Source organism: Sceloporus undulatus, chromosome 3, assembly GCF_019175285.1.
Source record: "Sceloporus undulatus isolate JIND9_A2432 ecotype Alabama chromosome 3, SceUnd_v1.1, whole genome shotgun sequence".
NCBI classification, from domain to species: domain Eukaryota; kingdom Metazoa; phylum Chordata; class Lepidosauria; order Squamata; family Phrynosomatidae; genus Sceloporus; species Sceloporus undulatus.
The window spans coordinates 170,490,731-170,512,766 of NC_056524.1; the positions used below are offsets into that span (position 1 = coordinate 170,490,731).

At 40.1% G+C, this 22,036-nt stretch overlaps 1 protein-coding gene across 1 annotated transcript in view; it reads left to right on the plus strand.

Annotated features, from left to right (window-relative positions):
* The window catches only part of LOC121927268 (prosaposin-like), a 34,399-nt gene extending 13,520 nt beyond the window's left edge, over positions 1-20,879 (plus strand). The window contains 13 exon segments of the mRNA XM_042460976.1: positions 1,013-1,087; positions 4,115-4,240; positions 4,702-4,896; positions 8,903-8,936; positions 8,939-9,039; positions 9,615-9,668; positions 12,761-12,874; positions 14,679-14,774; positions 15,309-15,489; positions 15,638-15,801; positions 16,680-16,760; positions 17,691-17,798; positions 18,295-20,879. Of these exon segments, the coding sequence (XP_042316910.1) occupies positions 1,013-1,087; positions 4,115-4,240; positions 4,702-4,896; positions 8,903-8,936; positions 8,939-9,039; positions 9,615-9,668; positions 12,761-12,874; positions 14,679-14,774; positions 15,309-15,489; positions 15,638-15,801; positions 16,680-16,760; positions 17,691-17,798; positions 18,295-18,330 (1,365 nt within the window). The 3' untranslated portion in view covers positions 18,331-20,879.
* Positions 20,880-22,036: the final 1,157 nt, after the last annotated feature.

A 22,036-nucleotide genomic window follows, 5' to 3' on the forward strand; every position in this document is an offset into this window, starting at 1 on the left:
CCATGGCCCAGTGCTATGAAATCCTGGGAATTGTAGTTTGTTGTCACACCAAAGTTTGCTGAGATGTCTCAGAAAACTAGAATTCCCAGGATTCCATAGCACTGAGCCAGGGCAGTTAAAGGGGTGTCAAACTGGATTATTTCTGCAGTGCAGTTGCAGCCTAACACATTTCTATTTGGCACAAAGCTTCCTGGGCTTTGATTCCAATAGGAGCCACTTGAACTGCCACGGCTCCATCTGTACAGAATCCCTGGGATTTGTAGTTTGGAGCAGCGCCCCACATTCTTTGGGCAGAGAAGGCAAAAGACCTTATAAAACTATGAATCCTAGGATTCCAATAGGATGGAGCAGCAGCTCTTAAAGTGGTGTCAAACTGCATTAATTCTAAAGTGTAGATGCACCAAGAGGAAGGGCGGGAGGAGTTGTCGGGGCGGGTGAAATAATGTTGTGTATGCTGTTATTTCAAACATGGAACACACTCCTTCCTCAGAGTATAGTGGAGTCTGCCTCCTCTTCCCCTCCTTTTCTTCTTTCTCCTTCTCCTTTTTTCTCCTCCCCCCTCTTTCTCCTCTGTTGCTGCTGCTGCTGCTGCTGTTGTTGTGTGCCTTCAGCTCCTTTCTGACTTATCAAGGAAGAGAGGGGTGGTCTTATACGGTGAATATATCCCAAATACTCTATTTTAAGTTGTAAATTTGGGGGTCGTCTTATACGCCCAGTCGTCTTATATACCGGAATATACGGTAGTTTAAGATTTGTCCTTGTATCACCAAGAACAACCTCTCTTAAAGGTTCCCTTGCCAGCTGGCTGGCTGTATTCTTCACACCTCTGAGTCTTCATTGTACATCCTCTAAACTTCCGACAATGCTGTTTTCCCACTTCTATACCTTATAAGAGGACATCTAGTTTATTGCAGTTACCTATGATGTTTTGGGGAAGAATAGCACAACTATTTTTTTAGGAAGTAATATTTTGTACTTTATAAAATTGATCAAGCATTTCTTTTCTTCTCAGAAAAGCATTCCTTGTGACTTGTGTAAAGAAATCGTAACTGTAGCTGGAAAGGTCTTGAAGGACAATGCCACAGAGGTAAGGCGGTGCTTTTCTTGAGGGTGTCCATTGTGTCAAGTCTGACAGACAAAATGCAGGAAAATAAATACAACAATTTTTACTCCATGCTGACATATTCCCTGTTCAGCAAATTTTATTATAAATGTTTAAAGCATGGGTTTCTTAAGTATAAGTACCTGTGTTGAGATCTGTAAATAGTTTGTGTAAATGAACATAGATAAAATGATAATAAAATTCTCTTAAACTAAAATTTGCACTGTATTACAGATGGGTAAGTATCGGTAGTACAAAAATACTTCTTTATTGGTGGGCAAAATTAGAATGGCATACTTTGGTAATTATTACACAAAGGAGAGGGGTTAGAGTAAAAACCTTGACCCAGGTTTTCCAGCCTTGAAACAGAACTTTAGTCAAAAGAATTTCTAGCAGTTCCTTGGCAAGACAGGTTTATCTAATGTGATGTTTGTTTCATACATAGATGTAGTAGTCTCTCTTCCTTATCCACTTAATTATTTTAATATAGTACTGTACCTCAGTGGTGTCCCTGCCTGAGTGTCACCTGGTATGGGAGTGCTTCTGGGGGCAGGGGCCAAAAGGGCATTCCACTCACCTTGCTGCTAAGCCGCTCTACACATGAGTAGAACAGGGACAGTGAGTGGGAGGGGGAAGCTAAGCCCTATCTGTTGCCACCGTGCACCACAGCAGTGAGGGATGCAGGAGGAAGTCCTGACCAGGAGTCATCCCTCTTCTGGGGTCTCATCTGATGCAGGCTGCACCCTTTAGTAACGCTACTGCTTGTAAGGGTTTCTGGCGGTGGCCAATTCCTCTGCCTCCCCTCCCACTGCCTCACATCCCTGGCCATCCACTGAGGAGTGAAGAAGCTGAGGGATGGCCAGGCAAGTGAGGCAGCAGGAAAAGATGGAAGAGGTACACTAGCCCCTCCTCTTCCTCTGCCTGGTTTTCTTCTCGGGAGAATGCCAGTCAGTGAAGAAAGCTTGAAGTGCAACCATTCAGTCCTCCTCTGTTCGACCTCCTCAGGGAGAAAGCTGGGCAGTGAATAAATCTTGAGAGGTGAGTGTTTAATCTTCCCCCTCCTCTATTGCTTGGTATCCTCCTTTGGAAGAAAGCCAGGCAGCAAAGAAGCATTCCTCCTCCTCCTCCTCCATTGCCCAGCGTCCAACCTGGGGAGAAATCCGGGCAGTGGAGAAGCCTTGAGGGACAAGTGTTTGCCTCTGCTCCTCCTCCACTGTCCAGCATCGTCCTCAGGGAGAAAGCCAGACCAGTGGAGAAGGAGTCTGTGCTGCATGCTGCACTGACATGCATGCATATCCCCAGAGCTGGAGGAAGATTTGACTGGGTGTTAGTCATCCTCTGAGGTGTGAGCCATAATTCTGCACCTCTCAGTGATGCCAGTGTTGTATGTTAAGACACAGCAAATCTCATAGTTTACTGGGGCTGTACCAAATTTTATTTACAGATTTTCTTTTTGTTTTTCTGTTACGAAGTTTTCTAGCTTTTCTTCCTTTTTCCCCCAGTGTAGTTCAGAGCAGTTTAGTTCAGAAGCAAAAAATACATTTATAGGGCACATGGAACGTGATGGTGGCCTTTCTTGTTAATAAGGAAAGTTTAAAAGTTCTCTGTTGCTGAAATGTGAAGGTGATCCATTAAACAATTGCTGAATCATTTCTATGGGCCAGTTGCTTTGTCTCTTTAGTAAGTAATATTCCCAAATATCTTAAACAGGAATAACAAAGACTAAAACATGATAATGACTCCAATTTGAATTTTGGCCAGAACATGTTAAAATGAAACCTGGTGGTGCAGTGCTTAAATGTCTGTTCTGCAGCCACTCACTCACAAACCATGGGGCTTGATTATAAGTGAAATTCTGTTTTTGTGAGGAGTTCCAGAACGGGTCCTCCACGAAAAAGAAGGGGTGACTATACTCCCCAGAGCCTTTGTTTCTTCTTATCAAGGACAAAAACTGCTCCATTTTCCTGGTTTTGTTAATAATCAAAAAATACAGGTCATAGAATCATAGAATTGTAGAGTTGGAAGAGACCACAAGGGCCACCCAATCCAACCCCCTGCCATGCAGGAACTTTCAATCAAAGCATCCCTGACAGATAGCCATCAAGCCTCTGTTTAAAGACCTCCAGGGGAGGAGACTCCACTACACTCCAAGAGAGTGTGTTCCACTGTTGAACAGCCATTACTGTCGAACAGCCCTTACGGTCTCTCTGCTCTGTCAAAAATTTTAAGTATGTTCATCAATATTACTGAAAATGGTTGTGTATTTTGAGTTTCATAATTAATATGGTTAATTGCTAGTGCCCTCATTATGCTAAATAAGTGTTGACATAAATCTATTTTGGCCTTTTGACTCAGGCTTGCATCCTTCCGAGGTTGCTAAAATGAGTACCCAGATTGTTGGGGGCAATTAGCTTACACTTTGTAAACTGCTTAGACACTGTTAGTTTAATATGAAGCAGTATATAAATGAAGCTGTTTGAAGCTGTTGTTTGTTTTGAAATATATTGTGTCACAAATGGGTTAGCTTGCCTCACTAAAATTGCTGTAAATAAAATAAAAGGATGTTAGGACCCTTGTCTGCTGGGACTGAACGTATCACTGGTAAATACCAACGTTCGTTTTTCCTCCTTGGTAGAGTGTTGGTATGTTACGAATCCAAAACAGAGCTGTCATTCCTTTGGAACTGCCAATGTTTTTTTAGTTGCCAGTGGCCATGTATCTCACTGTCATGAAATAATGTATTGTACTAGGTCTTAGATCTTCAAAAAAAGTGTTATAAAAATATCCTGGATATCCATCGGTTCCTAGAGTTTTGACTGGTTTTAATATCTTGGTAACTAATTTGGTTTCCTATTGTGACACAAGTTTAAATACTCAGTTTCTTCATTGGTAATTACTATCTGTAGGGAATCCAAGAATTTATCAGTAACATTGTGATTAGTGATATTGGGTTATATTATGTTAACATAAATTTCCGAGGCTGCACTATAATCTCCCTGTCTTCTTTCTTAGGAAGAAATATATGCCTACATGACTAAGGTCTGTGAGTTTCTTCCTGATCCAGGCCTTGTTTCTCAGTGCAAGGATATGGTGGAAGCGTATTTGCCAAACATTTTGGACATGATCAAAGAGGAGCTTGTAAGTACGCTATTCATAATAAATTGAAGGAATACTGTATCAAGGAAAAATTCGTTTTGTAACCAGAATAAATTGGAAAAGCTAAACTGTCTTGCATATTTTTACTTTTTTAACCTAACTTTCAGAGCTCTTAGAGCTGCTCCCCCTAACTACAGCTGGACTTCTGTTTTTGCGGGGATCCATTTGCACCATTGCAAATAGCGGAGGTTGCCCCTCTGCATATATTCAAAGGCGTGGATCTGAGATCTGCACATTAGGAGGGGTGACTGTATATTGTATAGCCAGGGTTAAGAAGATCAAGGTGGTTGGATTTGGAAATAGTAGTTATGAGGAAGACAAGGTTGTGCAGCTATCTAGGTCACATTTTTGAGTTTTGGATAATCTGACAAATTTTCTTTAGCCGATGCTTCTTCTGCTCTTGAGAAATATGTATGAGCACTCTATTGTCTCTTAATCTTTAGGATGATCCTCAGGTTGTATGCAGTGCACTGACATTGTGTCAGTCCCTTCAGAAGCATCTGGCAGAAATAAAACTGCAGAAGCAGCTTCAATCTAACAAGATTCCTGAACTGGACTTCTCTGAACTTGCATCTCCTTTCATGGCTAATGTGCCACTTCTCCTTTTTCCTCAAGACAAACCTAAGCAAAAATCTCAGGTGAGAATGTAGCATCTTAACTGCGTTCGGGTTGTACAAGAAAGGGTTAGTTTGCATAGCAAACCTTTTAACCGAATGTTGTGTTAAGGAGTTAAAGTTTAATTATATATAAAATAGGGTTCTTTGGTCACATCATTGCTGACAGCACCTATAAGGTATAGTGTTCCACTGCATTTGAAGACTGCTCAAAACTTTTCTTATTAGCCCATCACTGTTTTCAGAAATATAATTGCTCCTATTTATCCATGGATTTAACTATCCGCAGCTTGAAAACATTCAGAAAATATAAATTCCAGAAAACAGACCTTGAGTTGCCATTTTATAAAAAGAACATCATTTTACTACACCTTTGCATTTAATGAACATCCACAGATTTTAGTATCTATGGGGTATCCTGGAACCAAATCCCAATGGATACCAAGGGACAACTGTAATATAATACACGCTGTCTGTGTGCAAACACTGGTATTTATTAGTTATCACCAACATATGCTGGCAATGCTCTAGCTGAAAATTGTGCATTGAACAGGGAGTTGAACCTGATGGCCTATGGGGTCCCTTCCATCTCTAATTCTGTATTAATTTTTTAAAAAAGCCTTAGTTGGTGTGTTTAACCTGGATAGTGTAAAATTAAAAACCCTAAATGAGTCTTAACTGTATAAATTGTTCTTATTAAAAAGCAGGTGAAAATCCTAGAGAGCCTAGAATAACTAAATACGTTTCAGATACCTCTAAAAAAAATAAGAAAGTTGATTGAGTGGATTCAGACCAAGGATGGGCACCCCCTTCCCCTAACTGCTTTGGACACAGTAAAAAATGAATGGGCATCACTTTGGTTCCCAGGAATTTTTTGTTAATTTTTTTGTTTGGCTTTAAAATGGGAGAGTCTCTTGGTAGGCTTTGTAGCTGCAAAAGAGTGCCTCAGGAGCTTCATATGGCCCATGGGGCATGTTTTTTTCACCCCTTACTAGTCTGATGCTGAAGGGTTGTCAGAGTGCATCAGAAGTACTGAGAACAATTGAGTTATTTAAAAGAAAAGAGATGCCCTTATCTATTAGGAGAAAACCTTTAACCAAAGTTAGCTAGCTCTTCATATGTTTTAGACCTGCCTTGAATCCTGTTGTGGGAGAAAGGCGGAATATAAATCTTTAAAATAGAAATAAATAAATTAGACTCCAGTTCCCATTATCTTTGATGGCTAGGGATTATGTGTTTTGTAATCAGAACATTTGGGAGGTACTTTTGGCCTATCTCAGTGGTAGGCAACCTGCGGCCCGGCGAGGCCTTGGGACCGGCCCCAGCCTGGTCCTGCTGCTGATTGCCGCCGGGGCCTTTGGGGGGCAATTGTCTATAGAAGCCTCAGAAACATGCATTTATATTAACATTTTTTAAAAAAATCAGCAAATTTTTTCACGTGTCCTCTATTTTTTTTTAAAAAGTGTCTTCCATTTGAAAATTTTGTCCTACATTTGTCCTGGCTTATTTATATATTTAAATTTTTTTTAAAAAAATTATTTATTTATTCTTTGGCTTCGGCCCCCCTAGTTGTCTGAGGGACAGCAGCCCGGCCCCCGGCTCAAAAAGATTGCCTACCCCTGGCCTATCTCTTCCTTGGAAGCCCAGGAAAAAGCATTCAGTTAAACTTGAGGCAATAGGATGACTACTAATTCAGGAGCTCTTTCCCAAAACACAGAGTGTGTTTACTGAAGAATACAAAGGTGTGTTAGTATTTTATGTCTTGGAACATGAGCATGTGCATCACTTATGTGTTGTCCAAGAACCATCTGCAGTCAAGGATATTAAGTGAAAAAACATGCTGGAGTTAATATCTTCCGGTGTTGCTCATGCAGAACTCCAGCATTCTCCTTTTCTTTCCCTTCAGTTATGATTCACATAGGTTAGGGAAAATTCTTGGTACTTTATGGATGTAAATTGATGCAGAAACTCTGCAGCTTTTGTTTTTGGGATGGGAAAGCAATACGTAAATAGCAGTGCAACTGAACTAAAAAGAGGGAGAGTGGAGACAGTAAAGGCAGGTTCAGTGCTAAAATCATAATGAAAGGTGAAGACTGGTTTGGAGTGTATGAGAATAAAATTAAATCTGTTACACAGTATTTTGTGAGGTTAATTGAGATTAAATTTACCTTTTGCTTATATCAAACATCAATTACGTATGGTATGATTTTTGAAGCCCTGTATTTCATTGCAATTTGTTGTTCAAATGTTGTCTTGTTCTGGTATTCTTACGCATAGCATTAAACTGCACGAGCAGAATTTAACTTTGTACAATGGTACCCCGGGATACGAATTGATCGCGTTATGAAATTTCCGGGATACGAAAAAGTTAGATTGCGCAAAAAACTTGTTTCGGGATACGAGGTTTTTCGGGTGGTTACGAAATTTTTCGGCGCGGAAATCAAACGCGCGCTTGCCCGCGCAACGGGAAAGCCCTTTTCGGCTTGCGAAATGCCATCGGGTTACGAACGCCGCGGCGGAACGAATATTAATTTCGTAACCCGAGGGAGCACTGTATTCTGAATAACTTAGTGCCTAAATATCCTAAAAATGCCAGATCCATCTTGGAAGCTAGCAGGGTTGGCCCTTGTTAGTATTGGATGAGAGACTGCCACCAATACCAGGTGCTGTTGGCTATATTTCTGAGGAAGGACCACCACTGACTATTCCTATCTACAAAAAAGAGGGCACTGCTGTAAGAGTGAAAAAGTGATGTTATTTTGAATATCACTTCACTTGCACCTAGGCTTGCCATAACCCGCCCCCCCCCCCCCGTGACCAGCACGGTTTTTGGGGGGCCCCTCCGGTCAGTCCGGTTGGGCCCCCACCGGCCTGATCCCTGTTTGGGGGCCTGCTCCGGCCATTGCGCTGCGCTCATGCGACTGCTGCGCGCCAAACCCACCCTCCTCCAGCTCCGCCTTCTCTCTTCCTTGCCCCAGGGCGAGGCTTGAATGCCGCCCAGGCCTCGTAGGGGTAGCGCAGCGCGCGTGCGCGGGGGGAAGGAAGTGGGAATGTGCACTGCCGCTGGCCCCTAGAGACCTGGGTGGCTTCAAGCCCTCCCCTGGGCGCGCCTGCAGGCTCAGAGCAGGGGGAAGGGTCTCTTCAGGGAGACTTCTTCCTGCCTGGGGCTTCCCCGCCGGAAGGCAGGCTCCAGGCAGGGAGGAAGGGTCTCTCCTCCAAGGGAGACCTTTTTCCGCTGGAGGCTTACCCCGCCAGGACAGGGAGGCTCCAAGGCAGCCTTCTCTCCCTGCCTTGAGCTTCCCCTCCCGGCTAAGGCAGGGCCAAGGCAGGGAGGAAGGGGCGCGACTCCAAGGGAGACCTTGTTCCCCCTGCAGCTTGCTTCTCTTCTCTCCTCTCTTATCTCTTTTCTTCTACTCTCTCCTCCGCCTCTCTTCTTCCCCTTCTTCTCTTCCTCTCCTTCTTTTCTCACCTCATCCTTCCCCTCTTCCTCCCCTTTTCTTCTCTCCTTCCTCTCTTCTCCTCCTCCTTTCCCCCTCTCCTCCTCCTCTTCTTCCTCTTTTTCTTCTTCTCCTCTTCCTCCTCCTCTGTTCTTCATCTTCTCTCTTCTGGTTTGACCAGAAAGGAAGCACATTCTGCCATCTGTCTGGAATAATGCCAAATGTCCTCCATTTTATCATGCCTAAAATCATCATTTATATGAATTTTTTTAACCAAAACATCATTTTGCATGTCCTCCTTTTTTAAAAATGTGTCCTCCATTTGAAAATTTTGTCCTACGTCTGTGCTACTATTTGCCCAGTTCGGAGGTCCGGACTTATGGCACCCCACTTGACCATGGGAAAAAAAGTTTGCTTTGAAAAGATTTCGTTAAACTTCTTCAAAATTAGTTGTGCAGGGCTGTGTTCTGTGAAGATCTGAAGTTTTCATCATAATAATTGTACTAAATAAAGCAGTTCAAGACCAGATAGAAAAAGTGTTTTTTATTAGACGGTAGTGTTACAAGATACGCTTGCTTCTTTCTTTCTTGCAGGGAAGTGGGGATGTATGTAAAGACTGTGTTCAGCTATAACTGACATTCAGGAAGCAGTGAAAACTAACTGCAACATTTGGAGTCTTCTAATGACAAGGTCACGGAGTGTGAACCCTGGCCCAGCCTTTGCTGATACGGTATTGAACGATTTGATTGTTCTCTTATTGGTGAAGTGTATGGTACAGTAAGTAGAAAAGCTTGTTGGTGCTTACTGCCAGTTTTCTCAGTATTTGTATCAAGTTGCACTTTGCCACTTTTAAAGTGCCAGAGGCCCAAAGAATCCGTTTCCCCAATGACTTAAAGTGACATTATACACTTTGGAAGTATCAGCTGAATGTCAGTGTCCGACAAGGATAAGATCCCACTGATAATGAATATGGCTGACCCTGACCTAGTGTCTCTCACTAAGTCCTCCTCAAAACAGCTTGTCCATGGAATAGTTGAACTGAACGTTTGGATGAAGACTGTATATATGGATGTTTGGCCATCATTGTATTTTATTCTTTACTGGCTGTGTCTGTAATAAATTGCGTGGTTGTTTACTGTTGTTGTAATACTGTAATAAGGTTTTGAAGTCAAAATGCCAAGTTAAAAGAGGGCCGTTGACACTTCTGAGAATAGTGAAGAATCAGAGGCTTTAATGAGAGATATATATTGCTAGAGTGTGATAACTAGTATTTAGTACATTGATTTTTTCCCCCCTTTCTAATAGTGCAAGTCCTAATCTCCCAGATCAGATTTGGCTATTCAGATGATGATGCATATGGTAAGATGATATAATGTCATTCGAGTATTCCTGTTCTAAAGACATCCCTCTGATTTAGATCTGTGCCACCAGTTTATCATTTAAGAAGTTACTTAAACTAAATAATTGAAAATTGACAATATTTCTAAATACGTTTAATGAAGACTAACTTAAGTTCTTGTTCCAGAGACCCTGGCTTTAAAAGTTCATTTTCTTAAGGGCCACCCGCCACGTAAAACTCTATTTGGGCCATGGTTCAGTGATAGGTGTTGGAGTTCATCTGGTGGCAAGAACAAACTTGTACTATGACACCAGTATACTATAGAGTCTTCTGTTCTTCTCTACACACCATTCTCTTCTTACTTTCAGTGGTTTATATCTATTAGGAATGAAAAAATAAACCCCCAGTTTAACTTATATAAGATAATGATTATCTTGTTTGGCCCATGCAAGACTTAATGCTCTGAGATCTCCTGTGCACCATACAGCTGCTTGATTGTTTTCTGTGTTATATCTTGTTCTTCCTTTCTCTCCATTTGTCAACAGCAGAAAGGTATTGTGAGAAGCTTGCTTGTGGTGGTGCCTGCTTTCCCCCTCCCACCCTTGAAAGACTGTAGTTAATCTCTTTCTAACTTAGCTGGTAGAGTTACATGACCCAGTTCAGCTTTGACAGTTTCAAGGGACCTTTGGTTTTCCAAAGGATTATTTCCAAATGCCCTTTGAAATTTATATTAATTGATATGCAACAATAACCTTCCCATTTTGATAATTTCTGTGAAACTCAGAGAATTAAAATGAACTCACAGAGGACCCTGTGAACCCGTACATTCTGCCTTATAGGGTAACAGTGAGGGGTTTTTGGCATGCCCATAACATGACTTGGGAATAGCTGCTGACTTCCAATAGACATTTTTGAAGACCTTGCGCCCTGTCATGGTTTAGTTGGCAATAAATGTTGCATGTGTTCAGTGTTAGCTCTCTATTACCTGTGGTGTGTGTTCCAATTAATGAAGAAAAGTGGAGTAGGTGAATGGAGAGAGGAAATTTTGCTGTTCTAAACAAGGACTGTGCTAAACCTCTTTCTGGTATATCTGCTATTGCATGAGGATTCATGGGACACTGCTTAACATGCGAATGTATTGCCTTACATGAAATGGAGTAGCTTGGCACACAAAGCATGTTGTATTCTGATTTTACATTGTATGGAAGAAAATAATGTGTCTGTCTAGAGAGAGGAGGAAGGAATGGGCTGTGCTTCTTCTCTAAGGATGTTTGGAAATGCCAATACTTTTCTGCTATTCTTTATAAAAATTAGGCGGAGTTATTTTATAGCATTTGTCACAAACATTGCAATAATCTTTGTAAGCAAATGCTTGTATATATCTGCTATTTATAGGTCATTTTCTAAGCCATGGCTGACCTGATGGTAGAAGCTGCTGGATTGGGTTGCATGCTTCTCTTGACATATTTTTTCTGGAGTGCAAAGAACTTTCACTGCAGTTTTAATTAATCACCACTTCATTTTTGTGAATCTGACAAAAAGGTAGTTAATCTTACCGTGGTTTGTTCAGCAAGCCAGTTCTGAGCTGTAATTATGAAGGTAGTTGTTCCCCAACCTTCCTCTTAATTGAGTTTACTATTGGATCATAATGCAAAAATCACATAGTCAAAACTAACAAAAAAGCTTCAGTCATTTAAGGTGCTTAGAGGAGGAAGTACAAGCCCAAAGTTATGCAGCTCCTCCTATAAGCCATTTTTAATGACCTGTCAGCCAGTTCACTATCTTTGAGTGTATGTTCATCTGCTCTAAGCAAGAAGAAAAGAAAATTAATGTGTGTATTAGTATTGGTAGTAAACCTGAAGTGTGTACAGTGTCAGAATCTCCATTTCACTTCTAGTATAGTACTGGATATGGCATATTCAATCTGTGATCCATTCTGTTTAAATGGCAAAGTTGTATACTTTCATTGTGCGCGGCTATTGCGTATTAAAGTGTGTGGGATGTTTTAAATGGTCATGCAACTGGTAGCATAGCTGCAAAGGAGTATGAGGTTTCTTAGGACAAGCAGTGAAGTACTTTATAAAAGTTAGAAGATTTAAAGTGAATGGATAAGCAAGGCATAAGCATATTTTAAAATGTGCTCAGCGACAGTGGATAGGAAGATGCCAAAAAAACAATGGTGCGCGTTTTAGAATATCATCAAATTCCTTTTAAATTCAGGAGAAATATCTACAAATCGTTAAATACAGTTGCAAATATCTGTTTGGTTGGATAGAATTTTATTTATTTATTCTGCAGTTATAACGGGGCTGGAGATTGAAATGCTTTAAGTGAACACTACTGAGAATATAGTCTGAGGGGGGGGAGGTTGTAGCCATTCAAGTTGACTGTGAATTTATGGTGACCCTGACTTATAGCAACCCCATCATAGAGTTTTCTTGACTAAGAGGTTTGGCATCAGGGGAAGCTTGCTATTGCCTCCCTCTGCCAGAAACCTTTCCATGCCAACTGTAATAGGGCGTGGAATGGTATCCAGGAAAAACAAACTCTACTTATTTTGTAGCTATGTGTTATGCTGGAATACTAAATGCAGTTGTCCCTCCAATTCCGCGGACTTGGGATCTGTGGACTTGAAAATCTGCAGCGGGATGACTGCTTTAATGCCAATGAGTGTGCGTCCCACATGCACATGCCCCATTCAAGCCTATGGGGCTTGAATATGCATGAGTTTTGGAACTCGCGGGGGTGGGGGTGGTCCTGAACGGATCTCCGCGAACTCCCAAGAGCCAACTGTATTTATTGTAAAAGCAATCCGAACTCCCATGCATTATGGTTCCAAAATATGCAGCTTTGTGGGGGAAATCCCCAAGCTGCTGAAACCTATTCTTGAGTTTTAAGTGTCTAGTTTTACTATACAGTAGAATTAGCAATAGAGTCGTCAGAAGTAATTGATTCACTAGTCAACTCAAGCTGAAAACATAAGTAGCATTGTCTGATTGTGGCATTTTGGTTCCTTTCATGTTTATGTATCTTAGTGGGGTATTTGAAGATAGAGATGTTCTTCCTGCAGTCTTCAGGAACTAATTTGTGTAACTGCTCTGTATGTCCTCAGCAACCACAGGTTATTTGCCAGATGGTTGGATTCTGTTCTTCTGTGAAATCCGTGCCTCTCCAAACTCTGCTGCCTGCAAAAACTATCAAACCAGTAAAGGTAGAACCAGTTGAGGTAAGGCTTGATGTTCAGCAGTTTGTACACTTCAGGTGATGGGCATTTAAATTACAACTTTTTGTGATTACATTACGATAGGAGATGTTTGTGTGATGCTTTGTCATGAGTCTGAGTAAAATTTGAGATACATGTTAACAGATTAATGTACTTTCTTAGCTTCTGTTCAGCACATTGCTACTGGAATGGTTTGATAAGTTCTTGCCAAAATAACTAATACTCAAGGAACCAATTGAAGGGAACTTGTGACTGAAGCATACCTGGATGAAACTATGGCCTGTTACAGACTGCCAAAATAAAGCTGCTTCCGGTCTCTTTGGAGGTGTGCTATTTAAATGATGCATGCATCCTAAGAATCCGGAAGCTGCACCAAAAGCTGCACTCCAGTGCTTAGGAATGGAGTGTAGCTTTGACGCGAACTCCGGACTCTTAGGACCCATGCATCATTTAAATAGCATACCTCCAAAGAGACCCGAAGCAGCTTTATTTTGGCAATCTGTAACAGGCCTTTCTCTCTTTGTAGTTCTTCCCATATCACAACTATCCATAATGCAGTAGGGAGAAAATGCAAGTTTTACCAAAAACTCATGTCCACTGTTGATATTTGTGAGTTATGGAGTGTGACTACCTGATTGAGAAGTAGGAATTGTAAGCCGTGGTTTTACCTTCTTACAAGGAAAAGAAGTTAGATGGTAGATTACATGGTTTACATGCTGTGGGTATTGGATTCTGTTGCAGATATCTCTAGTTTAAAGATTTAGGCAGTGATTGGTGGGGAGGTCTTATTTCAAACATCAGTGCTTCTATCATTCTAAATAAAATCTTGTCTTAATGGGTATATAATCTGGCAATCTTCTATGTAATTGGAGAATAGTGACTTTAGAAGTATCAAGTATTTAAACTGTTAAATTTAGGTTGATGTTAAATGTGTGGAGCTATTTTAATCCTTGATTCATTCCAAGGAATTGGTACTTTCTTGCTTTTCCCCTCTCAGCAGTTGCTGCCGGATAGTAAAAATATACACTGCTGTTTACTGTTCCTCTGTTCACCCCTGCACATTTTAGATTGTTTGGATTCATGCTACAAACAGCAGCTAAACAAATCTTTGCACATAAGTTAATAAATCAACAGTTCATCTCCCAGTACATAAAATTTTGTATTACAAGACTGAAACACACAACATTGAATTTCTGTTAAGTCACATATGTTCAAACGTGAGGATGTAGAATAAGACAACTTAGGTCCAAAACACACTGCACAAATAATCTAGTTTGATACCGCTTTAACTGCTCTGGCTCAATGCAAGGGAATGCTAGGAATGGTAGTTTTGTGAGATATCTAGCCTTCTCTGTCAGAGAGCTCTGGTGCCACTACAAACTGCAGTTCCCAAGATTCCCTAGCACTGGGTCAGGGCAATTAAAGTACAGTAGTCTCAAACTGGATTATTTCTGCAAAGTATTTCCTAAATCTTTATAGCCAGTTGTATTCTGCTTACAACATTTGGCCTCAAACGTTAGATACAGTCTGTGGTGTTTAAATGGGCCATAGGTTGTGTTCACATTGATTGTGTGAACTTCAAGTTTAACTCAAATCTGAAATATTAAAACTGAAATATTAAAAGTTTAAAAATGCTGTTTTAAATTTATATATGCTGTCAACTCTATTCAACAATGGAAAAGTAAAAAAAACTACTCAAAAGTAGAGTGTAATTTAAGTAATAATGCATTTTGTGTTTAAATGATGATCACTTGTTAAATGTTTGACTGTACTGCTAACTCCTTTTTTTAACATTTTTTAAAAATAGACTGGCCTGAGTCAAAGAGAATCTTTCTCTCTGTGTGATGCATGTACAATTATGGTGGAAGAGGTGGCCAGCCTTCTGGAAAGCAATAAGTCAGAGGTCTGTATTCTTTGTTCACTTAAATTACTATTAAATGAGAATGCTAAAATAAAGTTACCTAAATTGTTTAAATACAGTTTCCTCTGTCATCTGAAGTTGTTGCTAATTGAAGAGATATTAGTTTAGTCATAATCATAAATTCCCCAAAGTTTACTGGCTTAAGTGGCTATTACACTGACATGAGGTCTGAGGTCTCCTAACTGCTCATATCCAAGGTGGGCACATACTAAAGATTAGGAGGCCATTTCCATGACTCAAAGTTATGTTCCTCTTACTTAGCAGAAGCTTTTCGTTCTGATTTGGGAGTGGGGCAATACAGTGTGTCAGTACAGAATCTACCCCAAAGACTTTGGGGACTGAAATGGGTTGGTAGAAGAAGAGCAGTAGTTGAAAATACTATAAAAGGTTTTCACAATTCTTTGATATTGGCACATGTGTTAGTATTTGTATTGTAGATTTCCTGGGGGATTTGTGATAGGCAGCCATTGAAATATAGTGATAATAACTGTACATTTTGATCACTCTCCACATTAGGAAGAGATGGTTTATGGAATGGAGAAAGTCTGTTCTGTACTACCTGCACATCTCCAGGAGGAGTGCCGGGACTTTGTGGAAATCTATGGCAAATCTCTTATTGACATGCTTTTGGAAGCAACTGATCCTAAAACTGTGTGTGTGTTACTGAAATGCTGTGCAAACAAGGCTTTGCCTGCTGGTAAGAACTTGAATTAAACCAGTGCTATGTAATATGTGCTCCTGCATGCTAATTTACTCATTATTAATTTTTTTAGTTTTATGCTTTTAATTCCTTGGTGGTTGTAAAAAGGCATTCTGAACATAACTTTTACTTTGTGTATTCTCAGAAAAACTTGTTCCAGTGAAGTCACAGGTTGGGAATCTCTGTGATGTGTGCAAGATGGTTGTTGCTTATGCAGATAAAGAATTGGCTAAGAATGCTACTGCTGCTGAGATTGAAGATTTTCTGGAAAGAGTCTGCCACTACTTGCCCCAGTCTATTAGTGACCAGGTACAATAGTTGATACAAATGACAAAAACTGAAATACAGAATACAGCACATGCTAAAGCTGAAGTGGCATACTGTATCTCAGGGGTAGGCAACCTTTTCGACCCGGGGGCCGGCTTGCTGTTCCTCAGACAACTGGGGGGGCCGAAGCCAATAAATAAATAATATAGGACAACATTTTCAAATGTAGGACACATTTTTAAATGGAGGACATGCAAAAAAATTGATGCTTTTTAAAAAATGTTAATATAAATGCATGTCCCTTAGCGACTGTCACAATCATTGGTAGTGTCCATTGACCTCTGCACAGATCACTGCAAATTAATTGTGGTCATTTGTTTTAAAACTTGTAATAATATAAGTAGGGTAATTTTTTGCAAGTGTAGACTTGAAGATTTTTCCCCAGCTGCAATGTTTCACAAGGACAATTCCCAGAGCTTTGGCAATTCTCAGTTTTTTTACTTGTGAAGTAGATACATAGCAGTTTCTTCCATTGTTCTAATCATTATTTGTATCTAATCAAATAAAATATCAGTGCACCTGTTTGCATTTGATAGCACTTTTAGGAGGAGAATGGAGTAGTTAACACAGTACTTTTCAGATATTTTGGGCCATAACTCTCATAATCCCTGAATTTAGCCGTGCTTATGGGTAGTTGTTGTCCAAAGCATCTGGAAGGTCACCAGGATGCCAACACTTGCTAAAAATCTTAAACTGAAATCAATAGGGCATTAATGCTTCTAAGCTCAACTGGGTTGCACCCACTGCAGGGAGTGATTCTTAGTCTGTAATATGTGTGGTTTACTTGAGTCTTGTAATCAGCTTTTTCATTACGTCTTCTCCTTTTCTTTTCTTTTTCTTTTTTGAAAAAATTACACCAGTGTGTACAGTTTGTGGATCAGTATGAACCAGTAGTTGTGCAGCTCTTAGCAGAAATGATGGACCCCACTTTTGTGTGTAGTGTAAGTACTGCATCTACTGTGACTTTTCTTATAAAACTTCGGTGTTGTTTTCCTTATTATATACAGGCTGAGTCATCTCCCTTATCAGGAATCATGAAATCCAAAATTGTCCACATAGGTGGCTGAGAGAGTGACACCTTTGCTTTCAGTGCACACAGACTTTTGTTTCATGATCAGAAACATATAATTAAATTATTTAAAATATTGTATAAAATTACCATCAGGCTATGTATATAAGGTGTACTTAAAACATAAATGAATTTTGAATTTAGATTTGGGTCCCATCTTCAAGGAATCTCATTATATATGTATATGCAAATACATGTATTCCAATTTTTTTTTAAAAAAAAAAACTGAAATCCAAAACACCTCTGGTCCTGAGCTTTTCTGATAAGGGAACACACTTCCTCGAAGAGTGGTGGAGTCTCCCTCCTTGGAAGTCTTTAAACAGAGGCTGGATGGCCATCTGATGGGTATGCTTTGATTGAGAGCTCTTACATGGCAGGGGGTTGTACTGGATGGCCTTTGTGGTCTCTTCCAACCCTATGATTATATGATTCTGTGACACTCAACCTGTACTAGTTTTGCTATTATGTTCCTGGAGATCTGACATCTGAGCTCAAGTTTATATTCTGTTACCAGCAAGTGAAAACATACCACTGTGAGACATCATCTTAAAGTTAATTGTGGGTTGTCTTGCTTTTTCTAATCAGGTGGGGATTCATGTTGTTTTGTGTTCTGAAACTCTGACTCAATAGCTTCTTCAAACAAGATGGAATTATTAAGCTAGCATGACCAGCTAACACAGATAGGGTTTTTTTTTACATCTGTCTGGACCCTGTGGAAGTTATAAGGGCTGGGGTAGGAATCCAAACTTTTTATCAGAACAAGGTAGTAACTGCGCTACCATTGTCCCCTCTCACGTTACAGAAACTTGGCGTTTGTGAGATAACCACACAGTCTCTTCTGGGGTCAGAGGTATGTGTCCGTGGACCAGGCTATTGGTGTAAAAACATGGAGACAGCATTGCAGTGCAATGTAAGTAACTCTCATAATCCCTGTATTTATGTACCTCCTGTAGATCAGTGATACAGAAGTAATCTATGTGAAACACTTACTGTCCTACAGTGTGCGGTCCTGGAGGCATGATATGTGGCCTCATATTGATCTTATCTCCCACACAGTATCCAACTTCAATCTCTTGGCTTGCTTGTAGTAATTCTGGACAGCATTGTTTCCCTGAATTCCATCTTCTCTGTCTACCAACTTATCATAAATAATAAATTTTAACCATGGAATAACTGTAAAAAATATAAATGACTTTGGGGAGAAATTGACTTTGTTCTTCTCAAGTGTTTTGTTAGTGATTGGTGGGAAGTAATACACAAAAGGCTGAGAACCAATGCTGTAAATAGCCCACTGTTTCTGGCATTTCTTTTGCCCTATAAAACCTGGAACTAATACAAAAGATTCTAGTCATTTTGTTTGGGCTGCTTGTAAAGGAATAAAGCACTATTCTTGTTTTTCTTTTTAGGCTGTTGAACATTGCAAGCGCCATGTGTGGAACTAGAAGAAATGTCTACTTTAGCCAACTTTCTTTTTCATTCTTGAAGAAACAAGAGGCAAGGGTTAGGCTAGCAAGAGTGAAATCTTTATGTCCTGATCTCCTCAAAGCTCCACTACCCCCAGTCACAAGCTTCTTTTTATGAATTGTTTAGTAGCCATGCGCTATTCTGGAAGAGGTCTGCACTGTTGACTTAATGATATTTCTGGTTTTAGTTTTAGTTCTTTTGGTTCATACGAATGTGAGAAGTTACCTACATTGATCAACTGGCTTTGAGTGCCTCTGAGAAGTAGTGCTTATATACTCTATAAGTAAACTAAGGACACGGCTGCCGTGTCTAGATTTTAAATTTAGTGACTAATTTTTAAAGGCACTCTGGCTCGTGATTTAACTTGGTATAACATGTCTGTGAATACTAGTCATTAAAACAGATTGAAATGATGCCCTCTTGTGAACATTAATTGGTAGCACCTTTAAATTGCTTTTTTTTCAAACTAAGAGAGAGTAAAATTAAGAATTTGACACAGCTGCATAAACAACAGCAGTATTTATTTTCAATGAATCTTTCAAAGTGGCACAAATACGCCCATAGTGATTGCATAGTTAAGACTATAAGTCTTGAGGCTGTCAAAGAATTTATTAGCATGTGGCCACACAAAATTTATCATTCTCCTGAACTTGGTGGCTCGTGGTCTATGTAGCAAAAAATTGATTCAGGACCTACCATGCAGAGCACGGTACTTGCAGCAAGCTTTGGACACCAAGCCCAATACTTTTTAAACTACTTGAGTAGCTTGGTGAAAAAACAAAAGAATAAATTGCTATAATTAAAATTGGAAAATCAAGTTGATATGTTCTAGCCAACATTTGCTAAGTCTGTGCCTCTTCCCTTGCTAAAGATGTAACTCATGATTTGCCACATCTTTTGGGAAGAGTGTAAAAGTAGGAGCTTGGAAAAAGCAGTGATGGCAGTGTGGTTGTAAAAGGCTACACTTCCCCAGTCAGATTTCAGAACAGATAAGCTCTGGCATTTTGCTGTATCAGCAGTTAATATCATAGCATTTGTCCTGCAATGCTACACTATAAGACACAAGAGTCTGTCTTGTTCTATAGACTGCATCTATTTTGCATGATTAGCCATTATCCTGGATAGCTCTAGAGGTAAGTTGGAATGCTTAGGAGCAGCATGTCATGTGCTAGTAGTATGGAGCATGACCCTTGCTTGAGGAGAGTTCTGTATGTGTTTGGAGGTATTCACTCTGTGGCCCAGGTTATGTGGAGACAGTGCCACTGATAATACATTGCCAGGGTAGGGGACTGTGCCATTTAATGTGTCCATTAGTGGCTTATATATATATATTTCAATATATTTTCCCAACCCTCTAGCAAGCACGCAGACTTCGAAATTGTAGAATAGTAGATGTTGAAAAGATGAAAGTTCTTATCCCCCACAACTTTTATATGCATCAGTGTCTAAACAATTTGTTGAAGAGTAATAAAACCATGAAGAGTTGACTGCCCCAGTATGATACAGCTAGAAACACAGCTTTGAAAATCTAATGTGCTTAGTAAAACTAAAGGTGAATAACCAGGGAGAGAACTCACACAAGTGGCAGCAAACTCATGATTCGTGCAAGTAACCTGTAATCATGATTTTCATGCAGCTTCATTGCATACATCCTAGATACATTTGAGGGCATTGACTTGATTTTATCAAACTGATTTTTTAAAACACCTGTCTGCTACTTGGCTCTAGGTAAGCTTTTGCTGCTTGGAAGTGAGTATATGATATGATGCAGCTACTGTGTTTCCTTCTCCGTTTATTGCAGGTGTCAACAATGGTGTATGCCTGAGATGGCGAACCTATGGCACGCGTACCAAAGATGGCATGCAAAGCCATTTTTGAGGGTACAAGGTGGACTGGAAAGAGGAGGCACAAGCATGCCCCTGTTCCTTCTCTTCCCAGCTGTCCTGGGCCTTCAGCTGTCTCCACAGAGGCAGCTGAAGGCCTGGAAGGGTTCAGGGGGAGGAGAAGGAACAGGCGCACATCTGTTCCTCCTCTTCCTGGCTGTCCCGGGGCTTCAGCTGTCTCCAGGGAAGTCCTGCCCCTGATGCCCCATACTCAAAAGGTTCTCCATCACTGGTGTATGCTAAATACCTTGCACTGATGATACAGGGTGAATATTTACCTCTCCTTAGCAGTGGCCTCTCTTTTGAGGTTATCAAACCTTTGATGTTGGACTGTGTAGTACAGTCAAACCCTTCAGGTTAGGTGCCATTTTTTATTTTGGCTTTAAAAAAATAATCCTGTATGCAAAGTTCAGATTCTTGCTTGTAGGAAATGATTCTACAGTCTTTTGCAATTGGCATCTTCCAGGGTTTTTTTTGTATACTAGCATACTAAATATAATGTTCTAATGGCATAAAAACTTCCATCCTTCAGGTATGCACTAGTGAATAAGCAGATGCTTTAACTAAACCACTCTTATTTGATTTTGTGTGTGTGTGTGTGTGTGTTGTTCTGTAATTCAAAAATAAAGGTGTAACTAAATTTACCATTTGTGTGCCTCTTCTAAGAAAACAAAGTGGCAGTTAGTATGGGGATGAATGCAGCTCTTAAGTTATAACTCCTGGTAGCTTAAACACATTTTGCCACTCAAAAAACTTCGTGTACACCTTAATGCATAGAGGACATTGCTGGGAGTTCCTGAACAGTATAAAAGCTGTTACAAGGTTAAATGTTGATACTATAACTGAATATTATTTATACTTTCCCTCCTATCTCAAGCCTATATTTGGCATGAGGTAGGTTTGAGAACAATTACTGAAGAAACTCAAAAGAAGAAGGTGCAAAGGCAGGCCCAATGTTAAATATAAAGAAAACAAAGATAATGACAAAGGAGGATTTAGATAAATTCAACCTAAATAAATAAGAATGCAAAATAGTTAAAGATTTCTCATACCTTGGATCAAACATTGATCAGAACAGAGATTGCAGTCAAGAAATCAGAAGATTTAAGAATGGGAAGGGTGGCTATAAAAAAACAAGACAGAATCGTAAAGTGTAAAAATATACAGCTGAACACAAAAGTTAGAATCATCCAAGCCATTATATTCCCCGTCACTATGTATAGTGGCAAGGCTGGACAGTGAAAAAAGCAGATAGGAAGAAAATTAATTGATTTGAGTTGTGATGCTGGAAAAGAATGCTGAGGATACCTTGGATAGCCAAAAAGACAAATAATTGAGTCTTAGAATAAATCAAGTCTGAACTCTCCTGGAAGCCAAATTGACTAAATTAAGGCTGATAGATGAAAAGGCACTTTTCATTAGAAAAGACAATGATGCTGGGGAAGATAGAGGACAGTGGAAAGAAAGGAAGACCACACACCAGATAAATAGTCTCAATCGGGGAGACCATGGGCCTGAGCATACAGGACCTGAGTAGAGAGGTAGAAGATATGGGGCCTTGGAGATACAGTATCTCATTCACAGGATAGCCATGAGTCGAGATTGACTCGAAGGCAGCTAGCAGCAACAACAGGTTTGAGTACCTTATACCAGCTATGTACAAACAGAACATTTCCTACCAACAAATGTACTATATTCTTCCTTTTGAAGAAGCTTCTTTCCTAATGATGCTTTGATTTCATTGTGCCATTGTCAACCCTTGCTTTGGAGTGGTTCATGGTGGCATCAATATTTGTACCTT